Below are 27,984 nucleotides of genomic sequence, written 5' to 3'. Positions count from 1 at the left end.
ATCCAAAGAGGAAACCGATGTGCGGAAGCGCCAGCTCAGGAGGCAGAGGGGCGATGATGCACCTACCGTAGAGTCCCTTGCGGGCAGGGTTGACGATGGAGAGATCGTTGCAGGGACTGCCCCCAATCACCAGATCGAACGGGCCCCATTCCTGGATCTGGGAGGATAAAGGTAATGTGATGGGCCTGATGTCCGGGGACAGAGGCGGAAAGGAAGAGAGAAATGATCTGTGAAGTTGGCAAAAAGTACTTCGCTTGGGAGAGAAGAGACCCGGATGCTTTGCATGCTGTCTACACACACACACACAATCTCTCTCTTTCCAGCCATGGGCAAGTCACCGAGGCTCTCTGGGCCCAGTTTTCCAGATAGTAAAGTGAAAGGATTGAACTGGACATCTAGGAGGCCAGCAAGGAAAACAGCCACGCAGGGACTGTAGTCCGGGCTGTACCAGATGAAAAGGGCCCTGTGCCCTCTGAACCCTTCCAATGCCCTTCAGGGTCTGGGATTCAAGGTCTACATGTTTACCTGGAAATGAAAGGGGCCACTCACAGAGGACGCCACCAGACCCCACTACCGCGACAAAATGCAGGCTGGTGACGCTGTGGCTAGCAGTACCCGGAGGACGGGAACCTCTGTAACCCACAACGCTTCACTCAAAGGGGCCCAGAAACCAGCCAGGGAGGAGCCCAAGCCCTAAAGGCCTGGCCCCCCAAGTCCCAGCAGAACCTGCCCAGCCTCTTGAGACAAAAGAGGGAGATGGACGAGAAGGAGGGAGAGTTCAAGCGGGGAGAGGAAGATGAGAGCAGTGGGCGCCGGCCCAGGAGCTGAGTGACTGGAAAAGGGGGTGGGCCCAGGGGCTGAGTGATGTAAAGGGGCGGGTCCAGGAGCTGAGTGACGTGGAGAAAGGGACGGACTGCGACGCTGACGTACATGCTTCTGTGTAACGCTGCGGACGTCCCCGACGTACATGATCTTTCCCTGGTGCCGCACCATGCCCACCGTGATGGAGTCCTCACACACCTCGGAGGCGATGTAGCGGTCCACCTGAATGCCCAAGTCCTTCAGCACCAGAAGCCCTGTACCAGCCAGCAAAAAGCAGTCACTGGGTCACCTGCCTGGCACCCTGGTCTTCACAGGGGGTCCCTGCGGCAAGCCAGACACGTGAGTCAGAGTCAAGCCCAAGCCCCACCCTGCCCAGAAGGCTGCCCAGAAACTTCCGGGTCAATTGGACTTATCAGTAACAAAGACACTGAGGCTGTTACCGTTGAGGCTGTCTCATGCCTAATTGGATCTATTCAGAAAACATTCCAGACAGGACATTCCAGGGCTTTCTGGAACCAGGGGAGAACAACAGCTGACTCTGGAGTAGGCTTTCCTTTGCTATTTGTATACACGTGTCCTTCCCTGGCCCTTAACATCAGGCTGCAATTCAGCCATCCAACAACACTCAACATAAACGCCCCCTGCTCTTAAATGGTTTCACTAATGCCCACCCCATTCCATGGCCCCCAGGATGGCCTTCCCGCCTCTGTGAGCCCCCAGCACTCGGGCACCCTCTCCACCTCAGAACACCACGCATGCCTGATCCAGCCCTTCTCTTGGGTCTTCAAGGCAGAGTGGGTGGTCTCATTAAATGTGCTTCCTCCTGAGCTAATCAGTATTCACACTTCCTGACCAGGTCCCTTCCACAAACGCTGGCTGGAACAGACCACCATTCAGAACAGACCCTGAGAGCTTCAGGAGACCCTGTATGATCCCCAACTGCTCCCAACAGATCTGCTCCCAGCAGACCTCCCTACCAGGAGCCTGCCCAGCCTCTTGCAGTGTAACGCTGCTTAAGGAGGCTTCCAGGTTCTAGCCTGGGAAACCAAAGCTGTACATGAACTCCTCCAGGTTCACACAAACAGCACTGAGCTACGTACAGAAGACACACATCCGTCCGGGGGACCAGCCCCACCCTCTGGCCAAGGTCTCTGGCCCAGCCTTCCCATCTCCCTCTGGTCCTAAGACAAGTTCTGAGGAGGACTGTTCTTTCCTAAAGACTGAAAAGCCTCAGCCTGGGGGCAGGGCAGAGGAGTGGATGTCAGGACTCAGGTTAAGAACCACATGAAATTAAAAACTGGCTACACAGTTAATGGGTTAAGTGTATAAATAAGACGCATGCATGAGAATGCTTGTTACGGCACTGCCCAGAAGAATCAGGAAAAAAGTAAACCACCCAATAGGGGTTCATTAAATTATGGTACTTCCACTCCAAGGAATCCTATGTAGCATTTACAAATAACATAGTCCTATATTGGTTATGTGAAAAACAACTCATAACACTATAAATGAAATGGCAAGTTATAACACTATGCATTTTAATATCTACATATTATATAAACATACAAGCCCAGAAAAAAAATCTAAAATCTAAAAATGTAAAAGGACATATACCAAAACACTAATTATAGGATTATGGGCAATTTAAATATTCTTTAGACTCTTTTGTTTACAGTTTGTTTTTCACTGTGACTTACAATCAAAGCACAACAGGACTGTCTATGTTTTTACTTTGGTGGCCAAGTTCTGTCCTTTGAGGTTTTGTGAAAATCTTCAATAATCTCTGACCAGCAACTGCTCCATTTTCTGCTGAAGAGCCCCCTAGCCCTGCCCATTTAAGGGAATGCCCACTGCACATGCTGGTTTACCACTTATTTCCAACTTCTTATTGAACACACGAGTTTCCTCCTTAGGCTAACATGTTAACAGCTGTAATATTAACTGTCACCCTGTTTTACCAGAGTGACATATACACAGTCCCCTGAGCTCAGCTCCCATGTCCTAGGACCAAGATGCCAACCACTCTCACCTGTAGCAATTCCATCGAATAGAGACAGCACCCGGATGGGCTTCCTCTTCTCAGCTGGGACAGGTGGGTAAACCTTCGGAGGGTCCTAGCAGCCAGCACAACAGGCCAGGTGAGCATCCAGGAATGTACTGCAGACCCACACCTGGGGCAGGCCTCTCTGCCAGTTGTGAGCACTTGGGCCCTCTGGATCCCCACAGCCCTGGCTGGCAGTGCAGGCATGGCTACATGGTGCTCAGGACCTCAATCCAGTGCTCTCGCTTTGGCCGAGTCTGCCCTCTGGCTCTGGCAGGTGGGGGGTGAAAAGAGCCGCCCTCCACCCAGCACCCAGCACTCACGAATTCCTGGTCATGGTTGTTGGCGAAGAACATCTGGAGCCGAGACGGCCAGTCGTCCCGCCGCCGCAGCAGCCCGTAGGTGCCCTTGTGCCCGCACATGTAGCAGTTCCAGGGGTCTTCCTTGATGGCTGCCTGCGCAGCCCCTGGCCCCACCAAGAGATCCACACACTCCACGCAAAAGCACCTGGAAGGAAGCACAGTGGAGCAGAGGGGACGCTCACCCCCAGGTCAGGATGGAGCGTGGCTGTGGCTGCAGTGCTGGGCAGGACGGGCAGTGAAAGCCTGGGTGCCAGGCAAGGAGTGCACCGCATTCGGGGCAGGGCCTCACCTGCAGCAATTGTTGTTCCCACACATGAGCACCTCGCGCCCCCCGCAGCAGATGGTGCAGTAGGACTGATAGCCATCGTCATCGTACTGGTACGCGCATTCCAGGAAGCAGTTCTAGGGAGCAGCGTGGAGGCTCAGAGACCAATGGGCAGCACCCAGGCCAGCCAGTGCAAAGGCAGGCGGTGAACCCAGCCTCTGGGCTCTCGCCTTGGAACCTCCACACAGCCCTGGAGACACGACCCTGCCACCCATCCAGTCAGGGTTCCGCCCGGACCACACAGCTGGGAAGGGGACGCCGTGTCTCCCCACCCACTGCAGTGGACGCAGCGGGGAGAGGCACCCTAACCCTAACTCAACGATCTGTCCTGCCCCCACTTCACACTAGTGACTATGACATTGTGAGCACGCATCTGGGGACGAGAACCAGGCCTTAGAAGGTGGGGCAAGGATCTCTCAGAGGAAAAGCGACAGCAGGTCAGACACTTGAACCCCCAGGGTCCATTTTATCAGGACTCTGCGTCAAGAGCAAACCTCAAAGTCACCCTTATAGCTATCACACATGCTACAGCCCAGAGGCCAGGTGTGGTCAGCCCAGGGCCTCGTCTCTGCTGGGCGTGCCCTACCTTGCAGTTTTGGCACATTCCTCCGATGAAAAGAGGGTGTTCCAAGGTGACGTTGAGGCTCCCACAAGAGATGCAGATGTCTGGGGAACAGCGGAAACAGAGTGTCATTGAAGGGGCCCCCTCCCACCTGGGGCCAAAGCCTGGCTCCAGAAAAGAAGGCAGGAAGGCGTCTGGGAGGGGCCCCATGGAACAGGGAGGCCATGCGGCCCCATCCCAGGAGCCTACTCATCTCCCAGAGCAGCGATGCCGCCTTCCAGGAAAGGCATGCTATGAGGACAAACGCCTGCCTGCGAGAACAGGCCCAACCCCGGGTCACTCTGGAGATGTCCCTGAGCAGCCAGTCCTTAGGGCCTGGGACCCTGATCCCATCCTTCCCAGCCCTGAGGGCCCCGAGCTGGACACACCATCACTTGGTAAAGGGAGACAGACATGGGAGGCACTAATGACCACCAGATGAGAGAAGGTGGAGAAAAGGTAAAAGGGCCAAGCTCAAATCCAGGCTTCCCTGGTGGCTTAGGTGTAAAGCGTAAGTAATTAAGTAAATGAAGTCACTCAATCGTGTCGGACTCTGCGACCCCATGGACTGTAGCCTACCAGGCTCCTCTGTCCATGGGATTTTCCAGGCAAGAGTACTAGAGTAGGTTGCCATTTCCTTCTCCAGGGGATCTTCCTGACTCAGGGATCGAACCCGGGTCTCCCGCGTTGCAGGCAGACGCTTTACCCTCTGAGCCACCAGGGAAGCCCCGTGTAAAGAATCCGCCTGCAATGCAGGAGATGTGGGTTCAATTCTTGGGTCAGGAAGATCCTCTGGAGGAGGTCACAGCAACCACTCCAGTATTCTTTCCTGGAGAATCCCATGGACAGAGGACCCTAGCAGACTACAGTCCAGGGGGTTGCAAAGAGTTGGACAGGACTAAAGCGACTGAGCACGCATGCAAGTCCAAGAGAGGCCACTTTCTCTGACCAACAACCCTAATGACTAGCCCCTAACACTGACTGGGAAGATTGTAGCACCGGGAAGGCAGGTGTGTGCCGAGCAGGCTGGAGGCGGTGGGAGGTACAGGACAGAGCCATCTCTAAGTACCCCTCGCCCACGACAGAGGACGTTCCCTGGTACCTTACTGCTCTGTGCCAGCCACCCCCGTGGGCCTCATGTCCACCCCATGGCCCCTCATGCCCAGCCCATGGACAACAGATAACTGACTTCCCAGAGTCAACACCCAGCAGCCCCTCAGGACTCACCCTCGATGTTCCGGCACTTCTGCCGTACCTCATACACCAGCCGCTCTGGGAGGGGAGGAGAGCGCGGCATTAGAGGGGCCCTCGAGGGCCACGCCCGCCCCTCTGAATGCCGGCCTCACCCCACCACGCCCTCCAGGGGCCACTCCCTCCACAGGCAGGCCCACTACCTCTTGTGCGTTCATCAATGATCTCCTTGACCTTAGGCTTCTCCGTTGTGCTCTTTCGGGGCTTTTTGGCTGGTGGGGGCGGCGCATAGGCAGCTGCCTCGGGTTCAACCCACATGTCTGTGTAAACTTCTTTGTAGGGGTTCTTCTCCTCTGGATCAGGGAAGCAGGTGAGGAGACCAAGGTTACCGCTGACAAGGAACCCCAGCTCCCTCCCCTGTACATCTGCCTACAACAACAAGGGGGTACAGCCTGGTCCCTAACTTGTTCCTACTCCCAACTCTCTGGGGCCCACAAGCCAATGGGGAACAGGTCATTCGGAGCCCCAGAGCAGCCCTGTCCCTACCCTGACCCCAGGGAGACGGGGACGGTAGCATTCCCATGAGCCACTGTGATGGGAGAGAGACCTTGTAGGCCCCCCTTCCTCCAAGCATGGCTCCCCCAGCCCAGGCGCAGAGTTGCTGGTGCACCTGCATGTACCTTCTGGGGGCTCCAGGCCCTTGGGGCCAGAGGGCTGGAACCCTCCCAGGGCCCACTCGATCATCTGTTTGTTCTGCACCTCCACGGCCTTGGCAGTGTCGCTCTCGTCGCTGTCATGGCACATTGGAAACAGCTTCCCCGCTCGGCTGCTGGCCACCTGGGGGCAACACGTGTGGGGTAGGCTGTCAGGAGAGTAGTGAAGGTGGGCTCAGGCAAGAGGCGGGAGAAGGTGCAGAAAGGGGGCGAGTGAAGAGAGGAGGCCAAAGGGCCTTGCAAGTGGACCCTCTGCCCAAGCCTAACCCTGGGCTCTAGCCCCCAGATGGAGCCCGCCCCCGCCCCCGCCCGCCACTGAGCCCCTTGGAGGAGCACTGACCTGCAGGACCTCGTAGATAGCCTTGCGGTACATGGGCTGCTTGTTGTAGGTGGCCTGGTGGAAAGCACTGCAGAAGGAGCTCAGCGGCATCAGCTTCTCCACGCATACCTGGAGGCACAACCAGCCTCGTTTGCACCTCTTCCCAAGTTCATCGAGCACCCACCACATGCCTGGCATGGTGGGGTGTGGGGGACAGTAAGACCCGCCTCTGCCCTTGAGAGGACCGGATGCACCAGTAAGTAATCACAGAATGCAAAGGAAGAGTCCAGCCCCAGATGCGGGGAGGACCTGATGCATGTGGAAGGGCATGCCAGGTAAAGGGTCCTGGAAGGCAGCCGAGCTCTCCAAGTGCAACCTAATTACCTCTGGGGACTTTTCCAACCACACATTCGCAGAGTGGGGATGAACACAGCTCCCTCTCCTATGATCCCACTCCAACCATGCCCCCAGGCGAAACCAGAGACCCTGGGACCAAGACCCCTTCCCATCCCCACGCCCCAGGCCACCACTGAACCCCGAACTCACCACTGAGAACTTGCCGTCTCCGAACCACATGACCCAACGAGTGCCTTCCGCTGCTCGGCTCCGGCCCGTCATCCACCAAGACACAATGCGGCCTGGCCACCAGGAGAAGCCCCGCAGTTTCCCCCACACCAGCTCCCCAATGCCAAAGCCCCGGCCGTCCTGGAGCCCCAAGGAGCAGAAGTCATTACAGGGTGGTCACAAGGCCCTGCCACCCTGCTTCCCCCCACAGCACCCCAGCCCTGGACGTCTGAGGGTCACGACAGCCGGGAGGGAGCTCCATCGGAATGGACAGAGCAAGACTGGAGAGACCAAGAGACGTAGGGTCAGGTAGAGAGAGCAGGACAGGAGGAGCCGGACGAGGTGGGTGAAGAAGCCAGCGGCTCACCTCGTACTCCGGTTCATCGTCAGCTGCTTTGGTGGCGTTCTTGTCCCCAGCATCGGCGCCCACGGGCTCGGGCGTGGTGGCCACTGTGGGGGATGCAGGGTCGGTGGGCTGCTGCACGGCGGGAGGACTGGCCTCCTCCACCTTCTGAGACTCGGAGGACCCCTGGTTTTCTTCAACAGCATTCATTACTGCGATCACCTTGGCTTTCTTCTCAGCCTGGGGAAATAAGGAACGGAAGTTACCTTGATCTGATACTCAAGGGGCACTTCTCTATCTCTCCATGGTCTGGAGATCATGACAGAAGGTCAGGGGCTGGAGACAGGAGTTCCCTCATCAACTCAACAGGCTCACCGTGGAAAACAGAAAGATTTGCAGTTGAGAGGTGAACTCAATCACTTGGCTCGATTCCAGCCTTCTCTTCTGCCTCTTAGGAAATCTTCCGCCCTCAACTAATCTTCCTCAATGGTCAGCATCATCAGTTGCCCACCCTCTGATATGCATCAATTATATTCAGAGAGCATTCTGTTTAGATACCAACCATGCACCTAAGATTAGGCACAGACCTTGGCTCCATCCTTTCTTCTCTTACTCCCCAGTCTAGAAAAAGATCCTCTTGTCCTTTTCTCCACAGTTTTCCTGGGCAGTCGACCCCTTCTATTCCTGGTCTTGGCTTCCACACAGTTCTAGTTTTGCTGTGATGCCTAACAATGAAATCACTATTTTGTGTTCAGAGTGCTCCGTTCTTTTCCCATCTGCTCAACCACCACCACAAGACCCAGAAGAGCTTGCCTGCTCTCCTGCTCACACGCCATCCTGGAGTTCTCTGGATTATATCTAACATACTTGGTCACCAGATTCTACGCCTTCTTTCTATGTGCACCTTTCCGATCCATCAATATATTCATTCTTTCAACAGTTATTTAGGGAGTCCACAGTACAGCCAGGCATCCTCTCTGCCATCCCACTGACAAACCCAGGGATTCGCCCAATCTGAACAGCCTCCATCCTTTCACTGCTTCATGCTCCTCTCTCAAGGTGTGACCTGCAGGCCCATTCCTTCTCAAAACCTGCTCCAGGATTCCTATTGCCCTTGTTGTTTAGTCGCTAAGTGGTGTCTGACTCTTTGCGACCTCATGGACTGTAGCCCACCAGAATCCTCTCTCCATGGGATTTCCCAGGCAAGAATGATGGCATGGGGGTGCCATTTCCTTCTCCATGGGGATGTTCCCAACCCAGGGATCAAACCCACGTCTCTTGCATCTCCTGCATTGGCAGGAGGGTTCTTTAAAACTGAGCCACCAGGGAAGCCCTCCCATCACCCTACAGAGGATGAAATACCTGACAGTTAGCTCTGAGGGGCATTCCACCTAACCTCACCCCAACTATCGAATCTAGGACACGTGGCCCTCAAACTTCAAGGCTCTGCCCCCATTTTCACCAAACCAGATTCAAGGGGGAAAAAATCCCATCATCAAAATAACACTTTCCCTGACAGTTCAGAGCTGTGAATACAAACCCATCCTCAAGATTACCTGGAGTATACAAGACCTCCAAGCTGGAAGTCACAGCATTTACATTCCTGTCTTAGCCATGCTACTAATTAATAGCTGACTTTGGAGCAGTCCCTTGAGTTGCTCCACCTAAAAAAGGAGTTTGAACTCAAAGATTGCTGTTAACCTTTCCTGACTGGTTTAAAAATATGATTTATGCATGTACCAGGAATTCTAAGGAGTCTCTGAAGCCTGTCCATGGATCCCCAGGTCCCAGGTTAAGAACAGCTCAAGGGTCTACTGTCTCTTAGATTCATTTTATTTTGTTCTATCTTCAAGTCTTTGCCTCCCAGCCACAAACCAAACCTGCTTCTTGCAGCAATTCCTAAAAACCTGAGGGTGGAAGTCCTAGTTCTTTCTCTAACTCAAATTCTACAGTGGGATAAAGCATCCTTTGCCCCCAAAGCACGAACAGCTGGAAGAATGAGCCCTTGGAGACCAGGGGGCGGGAGAATGCAGGGTTACTGCCCCTCCCTCCCCAGCCCCACTCTCACCTGGGGACTTTGCCCCACCCCAACCTATATCAATTATCTACCTCCTCCTCACCTACAGGAAGGTGTGTCTAAGTTTGCACTCAAGTCCTGGGGGGAGAAGGCTTCTCTAGAATTGTCAGCTGCAGCAGCACTATCCCAGTACCAGATGTGCTCAGATACACGTGTGCCTGGCCATCTCTGCTCCCTTCCCTCCACCGCACACGCCTCTGTGAACTTCAGGCACGGATGCTGATCTACACCAGGGTGCTGCCTTGGATGACCAAAAGCCCCAGTTTCCAGGGGTGACAGCCCCCTCAGCCAGAACAAGGTGTGCAGATGGCAGAGGATCTACAGCCAGCAGCATTGAGGGGGTCTCGCCGGGGACCCCCCTCCGCCTCCCCTAGTCTAGAAGGGAGTCGTGCCTGCCACCACCCTCCTGACTCCCCCTCAGCCCCTTTGTCTCTCTTCTCACCCCCTCCAAAGCAAGTTCCTGAACATTCTTCTTCCCCCACAACTTCCCCCAGCTTGTCAGAGGATGCTGCTGATGGCTGTTAAGCGCCCCCAACCCAGTAGGTGCAGGAGAACACGCATCCAGCATGGTCTGGCAGGCAGAGGAGGAGGAAGGGGCCTCCAACAGGACCCGGCCAGCAGGAGTGGGGGAAGGAAGAAGTGGGGGGGCGGGGGGTTAGCAGCAGGAGGCAAGAGGAAAGGGGAAGAAGGGGCGAGAGGGTGGCTGGGTGGGGGAGGGGCTCATTAGAATAGACTTGCCTAGGGCAGTGAGAGAGGGCCGGGCTTCCACGTTTGTGCCAACCCTCCTCCTCGGGCAGACAATAGGAGAAATAAGGGTTAATTAACTCTGGGCTTGGGCTCTGGAGCTAATAACTCCTACACACCTCCCCGCCACCTGAGTTCAGAAGGTCCCAGGCCAGAGTAGCCAAGAGAGTGGGCAGGATGAAGACACCACTGCAGCTCCACTACGGGCTGCCTGGGAGGCCACTTGGCCTGGAGTTTGTTCAGCCTGGAGAGCCACTGACAACTCCACTCTGGTGGAGGCAAGGCCTCCCCGTCCAGTCCCATGTCTTCGGGCAGCTGTCCCGCCTCCACCTCCCTCTGGACTCAGGCTGCTTCCCATGCCAAAGGTCAGAGGTCCAGAGACCCAGGCGGATGCCTGCTGGGGCAGCAGACCCGGGGCTGTTCCTGGTGCCTCTGCCATCCCAAGCCGGCATAAGGCCACCCCACAGCCCCGTGTCAGGGTCGCACTGCTCCCTCCCACTCCAACACCAGTTCTTTCTGGTGGCCTAACGGTGGCTCCAAGGAACACACAGGAGAGGAGACCATCCCTCTTGGGAGTCCACAAGGTTGGCACGGCCTGAGGACAGCGTGGTCCATTATCCAGCAACACAGGTCAGCCAGGAAACCCCAACAACCCATCTGCCAGCCAGTTCAGCAAAACCGCTGCCTCCAGCCCAACTCCACGGGCCGGAGTCTGCCCCCCAGCCTTCGCTGACCACTGCCCCAGGCTCAGGCCAGGGCTGCTCTTCCTGGCCCCGGAGCCACCAGATCCCACCTGAGAGCAGGGAGGAGTGGGGCTTGGGGCTCCTGAGCAGAGAGTGGGTGGGACGGCAGTAACTCAGCATCTCCAGAACTCAGGCCAGGCAGGGCAGCCAGATCCCGCGGGCCGGGGAGGCAGACTTGACTCTTCTCAACCCAGAGGGCTGCAGGCCCAGAGATCCTCCCACCGGCCCCTGCCGCCTCCCCGCCCCCAGTTTCCCCAGGGCTCCGTCCAGGAACCTACCCATAAGGCCAGGTGCAGCCCCTCGGTGGTCCAGCTCAGGTGTGAGCCCCGGCCCTCAAGCTCTGTAAGTAGCTGCCCGTCTGGGGGGAGGGGAAGGGGGCGATGGGGCTGGGGGGCGGAGGGGGCCAGAGAGAGGGGGAGGGGGGAGGTGGGGGGGAGGGATTGAACATTTTCTTTGTCTAGAACTCCAGGTCACGTGGGCCCCGCTGGAGTGCCTGGTTGGCTGCGAGCGGGCCGGGGGAGGGGGCCGGCTCTCAGACGCTGGCAGTGGGCCAGCCCCTCTCCTCCGGTCCGAGGGGCGCGGGCCGGCGCTGGGGCCTGGGGGCGCGGCTGGGCCTCCGCCCATTCCTGGGGCCCCGCCCAAGCCAGGCTGGAGGCGGTGCCGGCCCCATCCCACCGCTCGGCCTTCCCTGCCCCTGCCCCCACCCCGAACTCGGCCCGAACCCGGCGCGGAGCCGGGGGCGAGGCGGGGAGCCCGCGGACGGCGCGGGGAGGGAAGGACGGGGGGTCGGGAGGGAAGGGGCTGCGCTCCAGCTGCGGAGGTAAGCTGCGAGCGCCCCGAGAACCGGGAGCGCAGACGAAAGGAGAGAGGAGCTTTCGGACCGTCTGGGACAGCCAGGAGAAAGTTGTTAAAAGTGAGTCTCTCCGCAGCGCAACCAAAAAGTAAAAAGGAAAAGCTTACAAATGAGCGGAGAGGTCCAGGAAGCTGTAGGAAAATTCAAAGCACACAGAGGGACAGAAAGCGCCCGCACAAAACCGGGAGCGCTCCAGAACGAGAACTTGGGGTGGGGGGACGAGAAGGGGAGGGCGTCTCCTCTTCACACTGCCAGTGGATAGAGTGGTGCCTTAGTGTGGTGTGAGGAGTTCAGGCTTAGAAAATCACTTCCTGGCCAAGTATTTGGGTCCCCTGGGTCATTCTAGGTCTGCCTTCGATGTCTCATTTTTCCTGTTTGCAAGGTGCAGGGTTGGGGGTGGGGTGGGGAGGAGGAGTGCAAAAGTATAGCAACACCTCCATTCCCAGCACGAACATCTGCAGGTCAAGACTCCATTCCTCCTCTGGAGCCTCCAGGTGCACTTTCAACCATTTCATGCTCCCTCCTCCTGAGCAGAGGCGCCTCCCCACAAAGAAAATATATACATATATATGTACACACACACACTCTCTCTCCTTCCACACCCTGCCCACCGCACCCCCCCCCCCCCGCCGCCCCCCAGCAACCCAGAAGCAGACACTGTTGGCCCTGCCTTCAAGGAGCTAACAAATTCAACTAGACTTGGAGTAATTGGAAAAGGTCATTGAAAAGCATCTCTAAAGAGAACTATACCACCAATACCAAGTCCAATGGGCTAGGATGGCTTGGAAGCCCATCAAAAACAAGTAGTATGAGTAATAAATAAGGTTAATGAGATCAATGTGGAGCAGAGACTGAACCTGGAGGATGAATCAGATCTGGATTGAGGCTGGCCAGACAGGAAATAAGAGATGTTAGGCTGGAAAGGGAGGAAAACCCTTGCCCACCTCCACCTCCCATCCCCTCAATACAACTAAAGCGAAAGTGCAGAGAAGAGATGTCAATGGACATATCCTATTGCAGTGAAGAATAACCGCAGGTTTTCTGACATGAGGTGAAGGGGTATTTTGGAAAAAGATTAGCATGGTTTCAGTTTGCAAGATGAATTAAAAGGCAGAGCAGGGGAACCAAGGGTAAATGTCCCAGCAGGAAATGGCTGTGTGGCTGGCTGCACTGCTCGATAGATCAGGACTGGAGTTCTGGTTCTGTCCCTGTGACCTTGAACAAGCCACTTAACTCCAAGAAGTCTTTTTTCACTTGCAAAACAGGAGTGATGACGTCTGCCCTCCCAGGCCGGGGATACCAGCATCTCAAGGAGATAATGCCCCCAGGTGCCTGGCTTTCAGCCACAGACAGTGAGAACAAACCAGCTGGAACAGGTGCTGGTATAATGAGGTCAAAAGATGTGCTGTGAGAGAACCCACCATCCTTGCCACGGCTCAGCACCCTCCTGGGGGCCATCAGAGAACAAGGAGGCTCTGAAAAGGGAAGAGGACCCCACATCAGAGAGCCTTCTCCACAGAACACCCAGGCAGTACAAACCCCCTCCCAGCCCTAAGACCCAGAACCTCTACAGCAAAGAGGAACTCTTCCACAAAACAAAGGCCCTAGTCTGCTCTTAGCCATCTTTCAACCCAATCAAGGTACCTGCTTGGTACAGTTTCCATGAGTTTATACTTCTTGCCTGCTCTCACCCTTTGAGGAATGTAATAGGACTTGCTTGGCTTCTCTCACTCATGCCTCCCCGGCATCCAGGCCCTGTTAACAGGCCACTTTAGACCTCACCCCAGGCATCCTCTCAAAATGAAGTTTCTGATCTGGCTTGGCCAGCTCTTTAAAAACACTATCTCACCTATGACATCTCTCTTTCCATTGTTATGTGGGTAAACACTTAGACTCTACACTCCGTGGTCTTGGTCTTCAGTAAGTAATGACACCTGTGTATGCAGCCAGGACTCAAAAGTGTCAGAACGGATCAGGACCATCAGTTTCACTTTCCCTTGGCCCACTCAAAAAGTGGCTTCTCCCTCCAGCTGCCAAACTTCCTTATTCTCATTCTCTAAAATTAAGCTCGAATTGGGGTGGGGGGGGGGGCAAGATAAAAGTAGGGGATTAAGAGGTACAAACTATTGTTTAACATAAACTATAAGGATATACAGCACAAGGAATACAATTAATATTTTATAATAACTGTGTGTGTGTATGTCACTCAGTCATGTGCAACTCTGCAACCCCATGGACTATAGCCTGCCAGGTTCCTCTGTCCATGGAATTCTCCAGGCAAGAATACTGGAGTGGGTAGTAGCCATTCCCTTCGTCCAGGGGAATCTTCCTAACCCAGTGATTAAATCAGGTCTCCTGCATTGCAGGCGGATTCTTTACTGTCTGAGCCACCAGGGAAGCCCAAGAATACTAGAGTGGGTAACCTATCCCTTCTCCAGGGGATCTTCCCGACCCAGGAATCGAGCCAGGGTCTCCTGCATTGCAGGTGGATTCTTTACCAGCTGAGCTACCAGGGAACCCCATAATAACTATAAATGGAGTATAATCTTTAAAAATTGTGAATCACTATGTTGTACCCCTGAAACATAATATTGTAAATCAACTATACCTCAATAAAAAATTGGGCTTAGTAAAATTAAGCCCAAATTTTCCCTCTTCCACAGAGCTCCCAACTTAAGCAAAAAGGAAGCTCAACTCAAAGGTGTCCTCTTATTACTTACAGCACCACCCCTCTCCTGTAGCTATACCCAGGGGAAAGGTTCCCCTTTTCTATACAGTGAGTCACTCACTGAGATCTGTGTCTACCTTGTACTTGGTGGGCACAGAGACCTCAAAGCAGAAGAAATCCCAAGATCTAGGCTAAGAAGTGACTTTAGCCCAAGGTCAGGAAAAAACCAGGGCAGCCTTCTAGGATCCTCAGGTCATATATGTTCTCGACCTTCCAAAGTAACCCGCCCAGGGTGGTTATTGGGATAGGTCTTTTGATCAAGATAAAGATAGTCAACCTAAAATAGCAGAGCCATGTAAAATGAGCCAGGTTCTTGGACGTGTTCTAAAAGTATGTTGAAAGGAAGAACCCCTGGATGAAAAGAAGATCTGGTGGATGTCAAGAGGCTAAAAGAAGCGTTGGAGAGGAAGTACCCAGCATGGTCCAAAAGAGAGGGCAACCTGAAAGAGAGGGCGTATTTCCTGTTTGGCAGGCAGATTGCAGTGCTCCAACAGGCCTGATGAAAATACCTCTTAGGGACACCTGACTCAGCACTGATCCTGTGTTCATCAAGCAAACTTCTAACTTTAATTACATTTTCCAGTGACTCTGATACCGGTAAGTTGCCAGATAAAATGGGGACAACCACTTGGATGGATCTGTGTTGGAAGGACAAGTCCTATTATAAATCTGTAAACTGAGCATCCGGGTGTCTCTGGGAGCATGAGTGTGGGGAGCGCTGTGAAGCTGACTTTCCAGCTTGGGGAGTGGAGATGAGATGCTAAGTCGTGATCCTCCCCCCAGGAGCAGCAGCTCCCACGGGCGCAAGTGGGAATGCCTGGCTGATTTTAACTCTTAAGTTCAGTGTTCTGAGGTATGCTTTGTCATAAAATCCAGTGGTGGTGGGAGGTGGGGAGGTTATGTGGCATCCACTGAACAGGACATTTTAGCACCTGAGTCCCTGAACTCAAAATCGGAGGAGCCAGGATCCCTGGGAAGCCATCTGCAAAGCCACATATTGGGAGACACTGTGCATTTCTTGACACACAAACATTCCCACTGCCCCCATGACAAATGAGAACTTATCTAGATAAGAACTACAAGGTCAAGATGGATGTCTCTTCCAATCCTGCCCTTCCACCCATAGCTCAGAAGCCTCCATGCTACACAGTAGACCTCTGACCACTCGCTGATTACAGCCTGCGCTCCTTGCATGGCACTTAAGGCCCCCACCATCTGCAGCCCTTACCTCACACAGCCTACACTCAGCCCACCCACTTGCTGTTTCCCAAATATGCCCTTTCCCTGCCTCTGTGCCTTTGCTCATGCCGTTCCTTGCTCCTCCCCTTCACCTTCCACCAGTCAAAAGCCTACCTATCCTTCTCAGCCCAATTCACCAGTTACCTCCACCATGAAGGTTTCTCTAGACCTGAATTGGCCAGTGAGAGAGCCAGTGGCTGCACAAAGCCATTTAAATTCATTGAAATTAGATTAAAATGAAAATTCAGTTCTTCATTGCACTGGCCACATCCCAAGTGTCCAAGAGCCCATGTGGCTGAGGGAGGCTACTGTAGCGGAGGGCACAGATTTTAGAACATTTCTGTCATTGCAGAACATTCTCCTGGACAGTGCTGCTCTGGCCCCTCAGCCTTATCGTTCCCCACCCAAAAATTCCCTTGTCCCGCCTCCTCCCCCATACTCCCAGAGCACCTTGTAATCCTCTCCTAGCACCTGCCAATCTTTGCTTGGACTAAGGTGTACTCCTCTTTCCTCTTCACAAGATTAAAAATCCCTAGAGGGCAGGGCCTGGCTCTCGCTCAGGTTCACGTGGAAGGAGTGTGGACCACAGCCTCTTGCACACTGTAGAGGATTAAAGCAGTGTCTGCTGAACTGAATCCAACACTGTCTCCAGAGCCTCATCTGGAGTCTACTGACCAAGTTCCCAAATGCGGGCAAATACTTTCCACAGCAAAGTTCCGATAGGTGTTTAAGAGGTCTGGGTCCACGGCTCCCGAAAAAGGCCGGGAATCTTTGTTTGCCTGCTCCCCTGCCATCCACATGGAGGTTGCAAGCAAATGACCAGGACTGGGCTGCTGGCAGGGAAGCTAAAAATAGCCACAGAGCCAACAGCAAGGAGTTAGCAGGACTTGTTGCTAGGGAGACCAGTCACAGAGAGAGCAACCAAGCGGGGAGAAAGCGTCAGACCTGCACCCAGAGAGCAGAGGCCACAGTCGGGTGTGGGGAGGGGGACTCAAAGTTGACAGGGGTCCAAGGCTCCCACCTAGAGATGGTTCTGCCTTCTGGCAGTTCCTGACTAATATACTAAGTGGGGCAAATGTTCCCCCTGTCCCTCAGTAACCCATCTCCATGGAAACCACCATTGCTGGGGTGAAGTACCAGCCCTGGAAGGGAGGCCTCTGCCTGGAGCTGGTTGTTATGGCAACCTCCCCCCCACCCCCCAATCCTCTCTCTCCTGGCTTCTCCTGTGGGGAAAAGGTGGGGGCCTAGTCTTGGCTTAGCCAGCGTGACTAGGAAACACCGGCTTCCTGACAAGAGTGACCTACGATGGGCTTTTTGGAAGCTCCGGGGACCCCAGAAAGGCCAGGCAGTCCTCAGCACAAGGCAGAGCTTCCTTTCCTTCCTCTGGGGGCCTCAGAGGTCACCTTGGCAGGAGACTCTCAAACTCATTTGTATCAGGATCACCCAAGGAGGTTTTTAAAAATACAGATTCCTAGGCCCACCTATGGCGATGAGCTGGCTTGGGGTAGAGCCCAGGAATCTATTAAAACCCCCTCCCCCTAAGTGATTCTGCTTCCAACCAGGTATGGAGATCACCGAGGGCCCTGGCTGTTACAAATGAGGAAACAGGCCCGCAGGGGACCGAGCCCACCCAAAGGGTCAAAACTGAGGAGGGAGAGGTAGAAGGAGGGGAGTCGCCCCCTCTCCTGGGCCTGTCTCTCTTGCTCCCCCTTCAAACCAGAACATGCTGATGTCTGATATTGGACTGTGACTTAAAACTGAACCTCTCCACAAACTGTCCCGTCTGGCAGAAAGTGGAGGGGAGCGGAGCTGGGCAGCCTGGTCCCCAGAGTGTTCAGGGTGGTGGCGGCCCAGGCAGACGACCTGGACTGAAAGAGGAAATCCATCCTCCTTAGGAAGGAAACCAAAAGGGTCACCATGGAAACTGCAGTGTGCTGGCCTGGTTGGGCTTGGTGCCATCCCCAAACCTGGACCCAAGAGAGGCTCATCTTTAGGCAAAGGCCATGGGGCAGGGGCAGCCCACCCCCTCAAAACCCCTCACCCCTGCCGGTCTAGTCTACTTTCAGAACTATAAGGAGGCTGTGCTTTATCCAGGAGCCAACCTCTGAGCCTGCCTGAATGACACCAAAACCCTAGGATCCAGCAGCAGCACCCACACCAGCTAGGGCGGGGTGGGTCGGTGGGGGAGGGGGGGTGCTGGAGGTGGGGGGGGGGGCGGCGTGGGGGAGGAGGATTGGGGGTTGGGAGGGGGGCGGAGCCAGTGCAAGAGCTGACCTCCCTCCTGTTACTCCTCACAGCCTAATTGTGTGCCCAGGACCCACCACACATGAAGCCACAGCCCTCATTCAACACAGCATGCAATTAGATGGTAAATTATGTGGTAGAGATGCTTTCTCCGTGTGCTGAAGGAAATCTGAGGCGGCCGGGACCAGTCAAGGCAGGAGGATTCAAGGGAGGATGAGAGACGGTGAGCCAGGACAGGGCCCAGCCTCCCAGGCTTCTCGGACAGCAGATCCTTGGGGGCATCTGCAGCTGCGCTAGCTTCCCAGCGAGATGCACTAGCACAGCTGTATGCACACCTGTAGGGAGGCGGGCCGCCGAGGGCCTGCTGCCTGTTCTGCATTCCACTGCTGACAAACATTCTGATCCAGAGTAAAATGCAGGGTCTGGGAGCCACCTCCTCGCTGACCCCTCACGTCTCCATCTCTTCTGCCTCTCTCCCTGGTTCTCCCATCCCTTCCTTCCTGGCTCCCCGTCCCTTCCCAGTCATTACATGCTTGGAAGTCACAACTCGCCAGACCTGCCAGCAGCTCCTGAAGCCTCAGCTGCAGCCTCCTTTCTGCCCTCGCCCATCTGCCCCCACTTTCCCAACAGCTCCAGGTCTGCTCCTTAAGAGGAAGGCCTCTCCACAAACCCGACTCTCCCGCCCCATCACTTCCAGCCCCTAACCAGGAGCTGCGGGCTGAGCACGCCCCTGCCTGTGAGCCGAGTGCAGGCTGTGGGCAGGGAGCAAGGGTGGAGGGCAGTGGTGCTGCAGGTCCCCAGGTCTCACCTGCCCCTTGCCAGGAAAAAGAATAGAAGGGGCAGGATGGGAGCAGAGGATCACAGCTGATGACAAAGCTTTCGGTAAGTGCCTAGCTTCTTTGCATCTTAGTTTCTTAATCAGTCTGATGGGACAGATATCTGCCGAGTATTACAGGTAAGGTCAAAAGAAGTCAGGAGGGCATATAGTGTAAGAGGTTTGGAAAGAACCTTTCGACAAGTTAGCTTGACCACGTACAGTCACTTTGCTTTACAAACTAGACTCTGGGGAGACTTGTTAATTTTATACCTGGGGGGTGTGGGTCCAAAGGAACCAGGTAAACCTAAACCGCCAGGGTTGCTTTCTCCTCCCCTCCCCCACCCCAGGCTCCAGGGGTCAAAGGGAGGGACCCCAGGGACCACCATTCAGATTCAGGCATGCAGACCCTCTCAAGTTTCAGGGTCCAAAGAGAAGACCCAGGAGGAGCCCAGCAGACAAGCCTTGGGGTAAACCCGTTGCTGAAAACACTAGGACCGCCTACCATCTCCATCCCAAAGGAAACATTTGAATTCCTGCACCAAGTCCTTTCCGGTCTTCTCCCCCCACCTCTATTGGGAAACAGTTCTCTAGCTGTGCCAGCGTTAGAGCCCATACTTCTTCCACAGCTCAGTGTTCATGGCCTGAGTTTCAAGCCCTTACAATCACCTGGACACCTTTCGGAGTGATCTGGGCCTCAGCCCAGAACTAAATTCCAAGTGTACTGAATCCAGGGTGGGGGGCCCAGAGAGCAATGGTTAAAACAGATTTCCAGGTAATGCGAATGTGCAGGGAGACCCCGTGAGGGTGACTGGGGGGTGGTGGTGGTTCGGTTGCTAAGTCGTGCCCGACTCTTTGCAGCTCTATGGACTGCAACATGCCAGGCTTCCCTGTCCTTCACTATCAGGGTGGTGGGTGACACAATAAATGCATCTTTGGAGGAATCTCTTCTGTGTCAGGTGGCTTCCCGGTTTACTCAAGTGGTAACGAATCTGCCTGCAATGCAGGAGACCTGGATTCAATCCCAGCTTGGGAAGATCCCCTGGAGAAGGACATGGCAACCTACTCCAGTATTCTTGCCTGGAGAATTCCATGCACAGAGGAGCCTGGCAGGCTACAGTCCATGAGGTCGCAAAGAGTCGGACACGACTGAGCAAGTAACACTCTTCACTACACTTCTGTGTCGGGTTTGGTTTACTTCCGATCACCTGAAGCTGGGTGGTTCTCAAACTTGCACAAGCCCCAGAACCATGGGCACCTGACTAGAGAATCAGATTTCCCAGGAATCACACCAGGGTCTCTGCCTCATAGCTCCAGAATGTGTGTGTGTTAGTCACTCAGTTCTAACCCGTCAGGTCTCTGGCCATCCGGGTCCTCCCCCTCTCCCATGCCAACTGCACGCTGTGAGCAAATTTTACTGTTTTTCTGACTTGCCGTCCCTTAATAAGAACTCTTCACAGATGCTATATGACTCTTTAGTTAAGGAATAATGAGCAGTGTATTTTTAATTTTTCACTTTCAACTCAGATTAAGCAAAAGTAGGAATAAAAAAGTGCAGTCTCCTGTTTATGCGGATCTAGGTACTGTTTAAAAGGCAACTCTTTTAAAAGGCTCCACAGACAGGTGAAAAGAGGGTCTTTAGTGGTCCTTCAGTTGTTCTGGAACTCCTGCCAGCTGGTTGCTCCCAGAAGCCCCAGGTAGGTGAGCTGACCCTCCCTACCCTGGTCCTCTCTCCCAGCTCACCAGCCTGCACTTACTCTCCTAGAGGATGACTCCTGAGTGCCTGCTAAACCCCTCCCCATTGTTAGCCACCCTACTGGCTTCTCAAAAGCAGCTTGTCCAAAACCTAACTTAAAAGTCCACTCCTGGAACTTCCTGGTGGTCCAGCAGTTGAGAATCCGCCTTCCAATGCAGGGGACGTGGGTTTGAGCCCTGTGGCACATGGCAACAAGGCCTGCCCGCCACAACTACTGAGCCTGCACGCTGCAACGAAAGATCCCACATGCCGCAACTAAGATCTGACACAGCCAGACAAATAAATAAAATTTCCTCCGAAGAGACTATCCTCATGACTTTAGGGTAGGCAGAGAACTCAGAGATCACACACACACTCCAATAAAAGAAGAATTTGGTTAACTGGACTTTGTTCAAATGAAAAGCTTCTGACCATCAAAATAAATCCTTAAGAAAATGGAAAGTCCATACCACCTTCCTGCTCTAAACCTGCTCTTCCTCCCTAGCTCAGGATTTCCTAGCTCATATAATGACCACTCACCCCAGCCCCCAAATACCAGCCCAGTTTCTCCCTTCCCTCCAACCAGAGACAAACTGTATCAGTTCTATCAAGTCTGCCTCCCACTGCCTGGCCCCTTTGTCAAAATCAGATGAAACGCCCTCCTAATTGGTCCTTCTTCTAACCTTCCTTGGGGCCCTTTGCATTGCAGCCAGGGAGGGTTACCTTCCCAAAATACACATCCGGTTCTCTAACATTCCAGCTCCCTCCTGCACAGTGAAGCCCACGTTTCTCACTATGACAGGGAGGCTGGTAACAATCTGACCATCTCCCTTTGCAGTTTTATCTCTTCTTACACTTCCTTGCCAACTCCCACACCTAGTTACCAGCTCTCACGCTGTTCCCTGACCAACCCAGAAGCTTCATGCCTCTTTGTCTTTGCCCTCAGTGTTTCTTTTTCCTGGAACGCCTTCCTTATTTATCCTTATTGGAATTCTCAAAGGACACCTCCTCCAGGGAACCTTCCAGGAGTTCCCCCAGAAGTTCTCTTGCCATCCTCTATGCTCACCAGACTCTTGGTGGCAGAAGCACAGGCCGAGGCCCATGCTCTATCTGATGTTGTGGCTCACGGTGGGCACTCCCACCTCCTCCTCTAGACCATGTGCGCCCTGGGACAGGGACTGTGTCCACTGTCTCCTCCAGTGCCAGCATGGTACTGCATGTATTTAGTAAATACCCAGACTCAAGTCCGTTTACGACATCTAGAGTACTGGCTCCTTAACAGAGTCACACAGTCCAGCTGAGCCCCCCGTGCTCGAGCATCCTAGGGACCTCCTTAACGAATGCTCTGATCATGAAAGCAAAGAAGAGAGAATAGCACCATTGGATCTTCTCCTCTGTCTGCCTCACAGCGAGGGCTATGAGGTTGTTTCTGAAAGCTGAAATAAAAATGCAAGAAATCTTGAGGTGCTCTAGATCCCAAACTCCTAGAGGTTTTTTTTAGATCCCACTCAGTGCCCTTCCCCCACTGTCCCCATCAGGCAAACTCCTATCCCAGTAGCAGGCCTGCAAGATGTCTCTTCTACGGCAGGCCTTCCTGGCCTCCTTGGGCAGGGCTAGTTAGCTGCTCCCATGGTTCCTTTCCTCCTATTTCTATCCTAGCTCTTACTGGGTTGCAGCACTTAACTGCCTACCACTGCCAGGGTGGGATTCTGACCTTCCTTTAAACGTGTCTCTTTAGTGTCTAGAAAATGTGGGAAAGTGGCAGAGACCCAGATGCATATGGAGTTTTCTGAAAGCCTGAGCACAAAGTATTTGCTCAGTCAAGGTCTGTAACTCTCAAAATGATGAAGGGTGATCGTGTGACTAAAGAAGAGAAAACGAGCAGTAAGGGGCAGACCTAGCAAGGCACATGGTGACCAAAGCCAGAACAAGGATGTGCAGCTCCTAAGCTAAGGAAATGCCCAGGAACATGTGCCTGTTAGGGGTGTGTTTGCAACATCACCTTTTTAGTGGTGGCTTCAAGACTCTCCCTTGCCCGGGTGAGTAGCAAGCCCTGCTATTTCTGATCCTGGCAGCAAACACAATAAAAGCGGTCCACCATGAAGAGGAAAGCTAGGTTCTAGCACAAAACATGAATTTTGTGAAAGTTTTTTCTAAGCATCTTTATTAAGATGCTTTATGTATGTGCCTTGAAAAGAAGCATGTATGTGAGGTATGAGAATTCACTCAAACATTTAATTTAGGACGTCCATACAAGGAGACAAAGGGAGCTACAGCTCATGACTTCAGTCCGCCTCCCCTTAAATTATGCTATTTCCGAATCTCAGGGGTCATCTGGTCTATTTGTGCCCTGCTACAAACGAGGAAACTAAAGTACAGAGAGGAGAACAACCTTCTCAAATTGATCCTGAGTAGAGGATGTACTCCGGAGAAGGCGATGGCACCCCACTCCAGTACTCTTGTCTGGAAAATCCCATGGATGGAGGAGCCTGGTAGGCTGCCGTCTATGGGGTCGCGAAGAGTCAGACATGACTGAGCGACTTCACTTTCACTTTTCACTTTCATGTATTGGAGAAGGAAATGGCAACCCACTCCAGTGCTCTTGCCTGGAGAATCCCAGGGACGGGGGAGCCTGGTGGGCTGCCGTCTATGGGGTTGCACAGAGTTGGACAAGACTGAAGTGACTTAGCAGCAGCAGCAGCAGAGGCTATACTAGAAACCAGGCCTCCTGAATCTCATTCCATTTACTTAATCCAATTTCACAACATCAAAACCAATCATGAGAAAAACAGCAGTTCAAAGGAGTGGAGAAGGAAGTGAGGAAGGGGTCCCCAGGGTGAAAGGGACCCAAACCTGGCAAGACCCTGCGGCCTGAAGACCTGCAGCCAAGGTGGGGCAAGGCGGCAGGGACAGAGGGCTGGGCCAGTGAGCTCCCTCCAACCCCATCCTATAGCTTCAGGGGAAGCCAAGACTGAAAACCAGGAAGACCCAGTTCTAGTGGAGTTGTTTGTGAAACAGAAGCAGCCTGCAATCTGGAGTCTGGTTTAGCCCACAGGCCTGTCCACAAGGATGTCCACATGGCTCTTACCTCCTCATCTACAGGAGTCTTAGCTCCCTAGTGGTAAAATAGGGATTAAAATTAACTCTTATAGTAATTGTGAATAGTATACCTGTGAAATGACAAAAATAATACAATGGAGTAGCAAGTCTGATGTCCTTTATTTAAGGGAAAACGGCCCACAGACTGGGGGAGCACTGCGGCTCAGAGCTGCAAGAGCGCCTTCCCAAGGATGCTGGGCCAGCATAAGTTCCGCCCACTGACAGAAGAGGCATCAGGAACAGGAACAGGGCATGATTGGCCAGCAAGGATGGGATTTCCTTATAAGGCAGCGAGTCTTGTTTCCTAGGGGAAGGTGAACCCACTAAACTGAGCTGAAGGATTAGCAGGAGTTTCCTGTACCTGCACTGACCTAGCTTCATTTATTATTTAAAAAAAATTTTTTTGGCTGAGGCATGGCATACGGAATCTTAGTTCTCCAACTGGGGATCAAACCTCAGCCCCCTATTATGGAAGCGTGGATTCCTAACCACTGGACTAGACCATGGACCACCCAGGTGGCACAGCAGTAAAGAATTTGCCTGCCAATACAAGAGAGGCAAAACATGGGGGTTCAATCCCTGGGCCGAAAGATCCCCTGGAGAAGCAAATCCCCTGGCTACCCACTCCACTGTTCTTGCCTGGAGAATCCCATGGACAGAGGAGCCTGGCACAGTACATGGGTCGCAAAGAGTCAGACATGACTGAGCACACACTCCACACATGGACGGCCTAGCCCACTGACCTAGGTTTAGATTTCTGATCTGGGCCAGGCCACAGCGGTGGTCTCTATTTTGTGAAACCTGAAATACAAAGTTACTTTATCATTAGGATTGTGGCAGAAGTTAACGCTCCCAGCACTGTCCCTGAGATGAAGTGAAAAGTGAAAGTCGCTCAGTCACATCTGACTCTGCGACTCCATAGACTGTACAGTCCATGGAATTCTCCAGGCCAGAATACTGGAGTGGGTAGCCTTTCCATTCTTCAGGGGATCATCCCAACCCAGGGATCAAACCCAGGTCTCCCACATTGCAGGTGGATTCTTTACCAGCTGAGCCACCTGAGATGAAGGAGGTGCTCACAAAGCTACCCCTCTGGCCTATTTCAGGTTTGGCCGTGGCCACTGCAGAACCCAGTACCTCGTTACTGTTTTCTCACCACTAAAAAGTGGGGGATGTTCTCAGTGCTCTTCTCTCTGTGCCCACCTCGCACCCGCCCCCCCAGATGGGGTGAACATTCCAGTGGGCGAACAGCTGGTCCACTGAAGAGACAACGGGTGCCTCTGTGCTGACAGTTTCACAGCCTGTCCTGAGGGCCAGCCCTGGAACTCACTACTGATTACAGGCTGTCACAACAGTGCCTTTAAAAGGTGTTCGTTCAGCCTTTTGGTAAAGTACACTTGTCACATCGGCTCCAAAAAGCATCATCTCCTTTAAGGGCAATGTTATTTCTGAGGCCATCCTGTAAGGGTTCAGGTTTTCATTAGTTTATATACTATATGGTGAATAAGCTAGGGACGTCTGCCAGTTGGAATCCCCTAAAACTGCTACCCACATACTTGGCTAATAGTTTGGTTTTAGTCCTTAAAGGTCTACTTTACGTTGCCAATTCTCACATCTCCTGTACTAAAGCCCAGGAGATCACACTTAATTCATCTCCATCTTCTCAAAGTGCCCGGCACAATACCCTCAACCCCCCAACACCGAAGGTGCTTGGGGATAGCTTATTAAGTGGAATATAGCACAGCAGGAGATGACCCGCTGGACACTCAGGCTGTTCTTCCCAGGGCCGACAGGAAGCACAGTCTGTTGAGACTGCAGGGTTATAAAGCAAAAGGAAGCAACATTTACTCAGCTCACAGGAGCAGCAGTACAAATGGCCAATAAACATATGAAAAGATGTCCAACCTCACTTATCTGGGAAATGCCAATTAAAATCATAGCAAGATAGTGTTTTTCCCACCCATTAGATTAGCAAAATATTGATGTTGGCACAGGTGAAAATCTTCTCATACCCTGTTTACAGGAGCCTAAGTCGGCACTGCCCTTTTTGGAGGACAATTTGGTACACTGTATAAAATTCAAAATACACATTCCTTTCAACCCAGCATTTCTCTTTCTAGGTATCTATCTGAGAGAAACAGATGCACAAAGAGACATGACCAAGGATGTTCACTGCTATGGTGCTTATGCAGTAAAATACTGTAAACCACACAAATGTCCACCAATAAGAGAATGGTTAAATAAAATCATGGTAATCCATACGGTGGAAGAGAACAGTAATTACGTGGCTTGATTGCCCAGACTTATCATAAGTGAAAAACCAAGCTGTAAAACGAAACTATAGTGTGGTTCTATTTATATAAAAAAGGAAAAGCGAAAAAAAGCAACTGTGAAGCAGAATTATAAATTTACACACACACATAGATGGATAGAGACAGCACCAGATACCTCTGGTAGGGGAATTAAAGTCACTGGGAGGGATGGTTTTTGTTTTTTTTTAAAAGAATGTATTTGTGTAATACTTATATAAAATCAGTTTTAAAGAATTATGCATGTCCTATTATATTCTAGCCCTGTGCTGTACATGTTCTATATACCTTATTAACCCACACAACTCTGAGATTAGAAGTAGTCATTCATTCATTCAGCAAACTTTTACAGAGTACCTCCTGAACGGCAAGCCCTGGGGGCAGAGGTGCCCAGAGGGCCTGTGCTGAACAAGCTCGGGTTGGGCAAAAGCAGAAAACAAACTGGTGAGTGGGGTTCCATGAAGATGAGACGCACACAGGACAGCAGAGAACAACCAAAGTCTACAAACAGTGCAGGGGCCTAGGCTTGAGGGGCAGAAGCAGTGGCGGGGGAGCGGGGCGGGGATGGAGTGGTCAAGTGATGCAGAAGGTCCCAGGTCCAGTGAGTGGACAAGTTGGCACCTGGACTCACTTCCAGGAAAGCGAAGGCTGTGTTGCCTGTGGGGAGAGAAGGGGGCTCTGAGTGCAGGAGGGAGAAGGGAGGAGAGGACAGACTGGAGTATGTGGACAGGAGATTACTGTTGCCTGTGTGCATGCTAAGTCGCTTTAGTCGTGTCTGACTCTTCTTTGACCCCATGGACTGTAGCCCACCAGGCTCCTCTGTCCATGGAATTCTCCAGGCAAGAATACTGGAGTGGGCTGCCGTTTCCTCCTCCAGGGGATCTTCCTGATCCAGGGATCTAACCCAAATCTCTTATATCTCCTGCATTGGCAGGCAGGCTCTTTACCACTAGCGCCACCTGGGAAGCCCCCAATTACTTGCTATCAGTATTTAATATGTATTAAACATCTAGTAAGTTTAAGGATGCAGGAGTCCCTCCATTTGGGTTGGAAGCCAGGAAAGAGGCAAGATTCTAGAAGAGCAGGACATGGTTTCCTGACCCCGAAGCAATTTAGAATTGGTTGGGGTGAAGACATTAGGGAGAGTCATAACATCACCGGCTATAACCGCGTCCTAAAACCACAGCACTGACACACACAGGCAGCCCTCAGGCCTTCTGGCTTGATGCCAGTTCCAGCCGCTTGGCCAGGCCTCTGCCTCGCACTCGTGAGGGTTAATGAGGTAACACCTGTGAAAAGCCCTTCCTAAGCCTAAAGTGCTCCTTCAGGGCCACGCTGTTCTGAAAACAGAAAGAAGAGTCTGGAACTGCCCTCCTCTGGGGGAAGGTGCCTCTCGTTTCTCCTCCCCACACCCCACCCTGGGCTAGTTCTGCCAGGCCAAGGTAGGTTCTCCTTGGCTCAAGAACAGTGGCGACCCAGTGGGGACAGCAGGAATGTGGGATGGAAAAGACTCAGGCACCGCCTTACCCATGGGAGCCTGCCCTCAGTCCCCCAGCCCCACACTATTCTCCAGGTACACTTGTCAGCACCCCCAGAAACCAATGGCCTGGGCCCGAGCTCCCCAAGAAGTTGTCTCATATTTACCCACCTCCCAACTGCTTAGCCAACCAACAGCTATTCACAGAGCCTGTTCTCCCTGCCCAATTATCAGGTTTGGCATAACTGGTGAAGACATGTAAGAGTTAGTGAAAAATACTCTTTGAAATATAACTGACTGCTAAACCCCACAATATTAACAGTAAGGACTACAGGAGTGCAGAGAAGGGAAGAGGGCAGTGTGGACTGGAGAGATCCCAGAGAGCTTCTTGGAGGAGGCAACAGCTCTTGGACTCAACCCTGAAGAATGAAGAGGGGAAAGTATAGCAGAAACAAAAGCAGGAAGGAAGTAGAAAGGGGAGACCCGGTCTCTCACAGGGACTGTTCTATTAGAGAATGGTAGTGGCAGGGTTCGGGGGGTGGAGCCATTGTGGAGGTCACAGTGAGGGTCAAAGTCTTGAGAAACAGCCAGAGGATTTCTGACATGATAGGGAGACAACGGAGAGTTGTTGCGGGTTCTAT

General features: G+C 53.0%; 1 protein-coding gene and 1 long non-coding RNA gene across 7 annotated transcripts in view; one reads left to right on the top strand and one right to left on the bottom strand.

The window, feature by feature from the left end:
• Nucleotides 1-27,984, bottom strand: part of DNMT3A (DNA methyltransferase 3 alpha) — a 97,749-nt gene that overhangs the window by 6,832 nt on the left and 62,933 nt on the right. For 2 of the 6 annotated variants that reach the window (XM_055540760.1, XM_055540758.1), the window contains exons 7-18: nucleotides 7,306-7,521; nucleotides 6,921-7,079; nucleotides 6,396-6,503; nucleotides 6,023-6,179; nucleotides 5,546-5,695; nucleotides 5,379-5,423; nucleotides 4,137-4,216; nucleotides 3,515-3,627; nucleotides 3,187-3,370; nucleotides 2,852-2,936; nucleotides 931-1,076; nucleotides 67-157 (exon numbers count right to left, since the gene is read on the bottom strand). In XM_055540760.1, coding sequence (XP_055396735.1) covers nucleotides 67-157; nucleotides 931-1,076; nucleotides 2,852-2,936; nucleotides 3,187-3,370; nucleotides 3,515-3,627; nucleotides 4,137-4,216; nucleotides 5,379-5,423; nucleotides 5,546-5,695; nucleotides 6,023-6,179; nucleotides 6,396-6,503; nucleotides 6,921-7,079; nucleotides 7,306-7,521 — 1,534 coding nt within the window. Of the gene's footprint in view, nucleotides 1-66; nucleotides 158-930; nucleotides 1,077-2,851; nucleotides 2,937-3,186; nucleotides 3,371-3,514; nucleotides 3,628-4,136; nucleotides 4,217-5,378; nucleotides 5,424-5,545; nucleotides 5,696-6,022; nucleotides 6,180-6,395; nucleotides 6,504-6,920; nucleotides 7,080-7,305; nucleotides 7,522-7,868; nucleotides 8,009-10,096; nucleotides 10,147-10,895; nucleotides 11,050-11,123; nucleotides 11,214-27,984 lie in introns of those variants that run through there. The other 4 variants (XM_055540761.1, XM_055540763.1, XM_055540762.1 and 1 more) reach the window with 4 other exon arrangements.
• Nucleotides 10,637-13,099, top strand: LOC129623387 (uncharacterized). The gene is made up of 3 exons (XR_008700504.1): nucleotides 10,637-10,732; nucleotides 11,095-11,187; nucleotides 12,964-13,099. It is a non-coding gene; the product is annotated as an uncharacterized LOC129623387 (long non-coding RNA).

The sequence above is a fragment of the Bubalus kerabau genome, chromosome 11 (genome assembly GCF_029407905.1).
Source record: "Bubalus kerabau isolate K-KA32 ecotype Philippines breed swamp buffalo chromosome 11, PCC_UOA_SB_1v2, whole genome shotgun sequence".
In the NCBI taxonomy this organism is placed as follows: Eukaryota; Metazoa; Chordata; class Mammalia; order Artiodactyla; family Bovidae; genus Bubalus; species Bubalus kerabau.
This window is presented reverse-complemented; position numbering and strand designations above follow the sequence as displayed.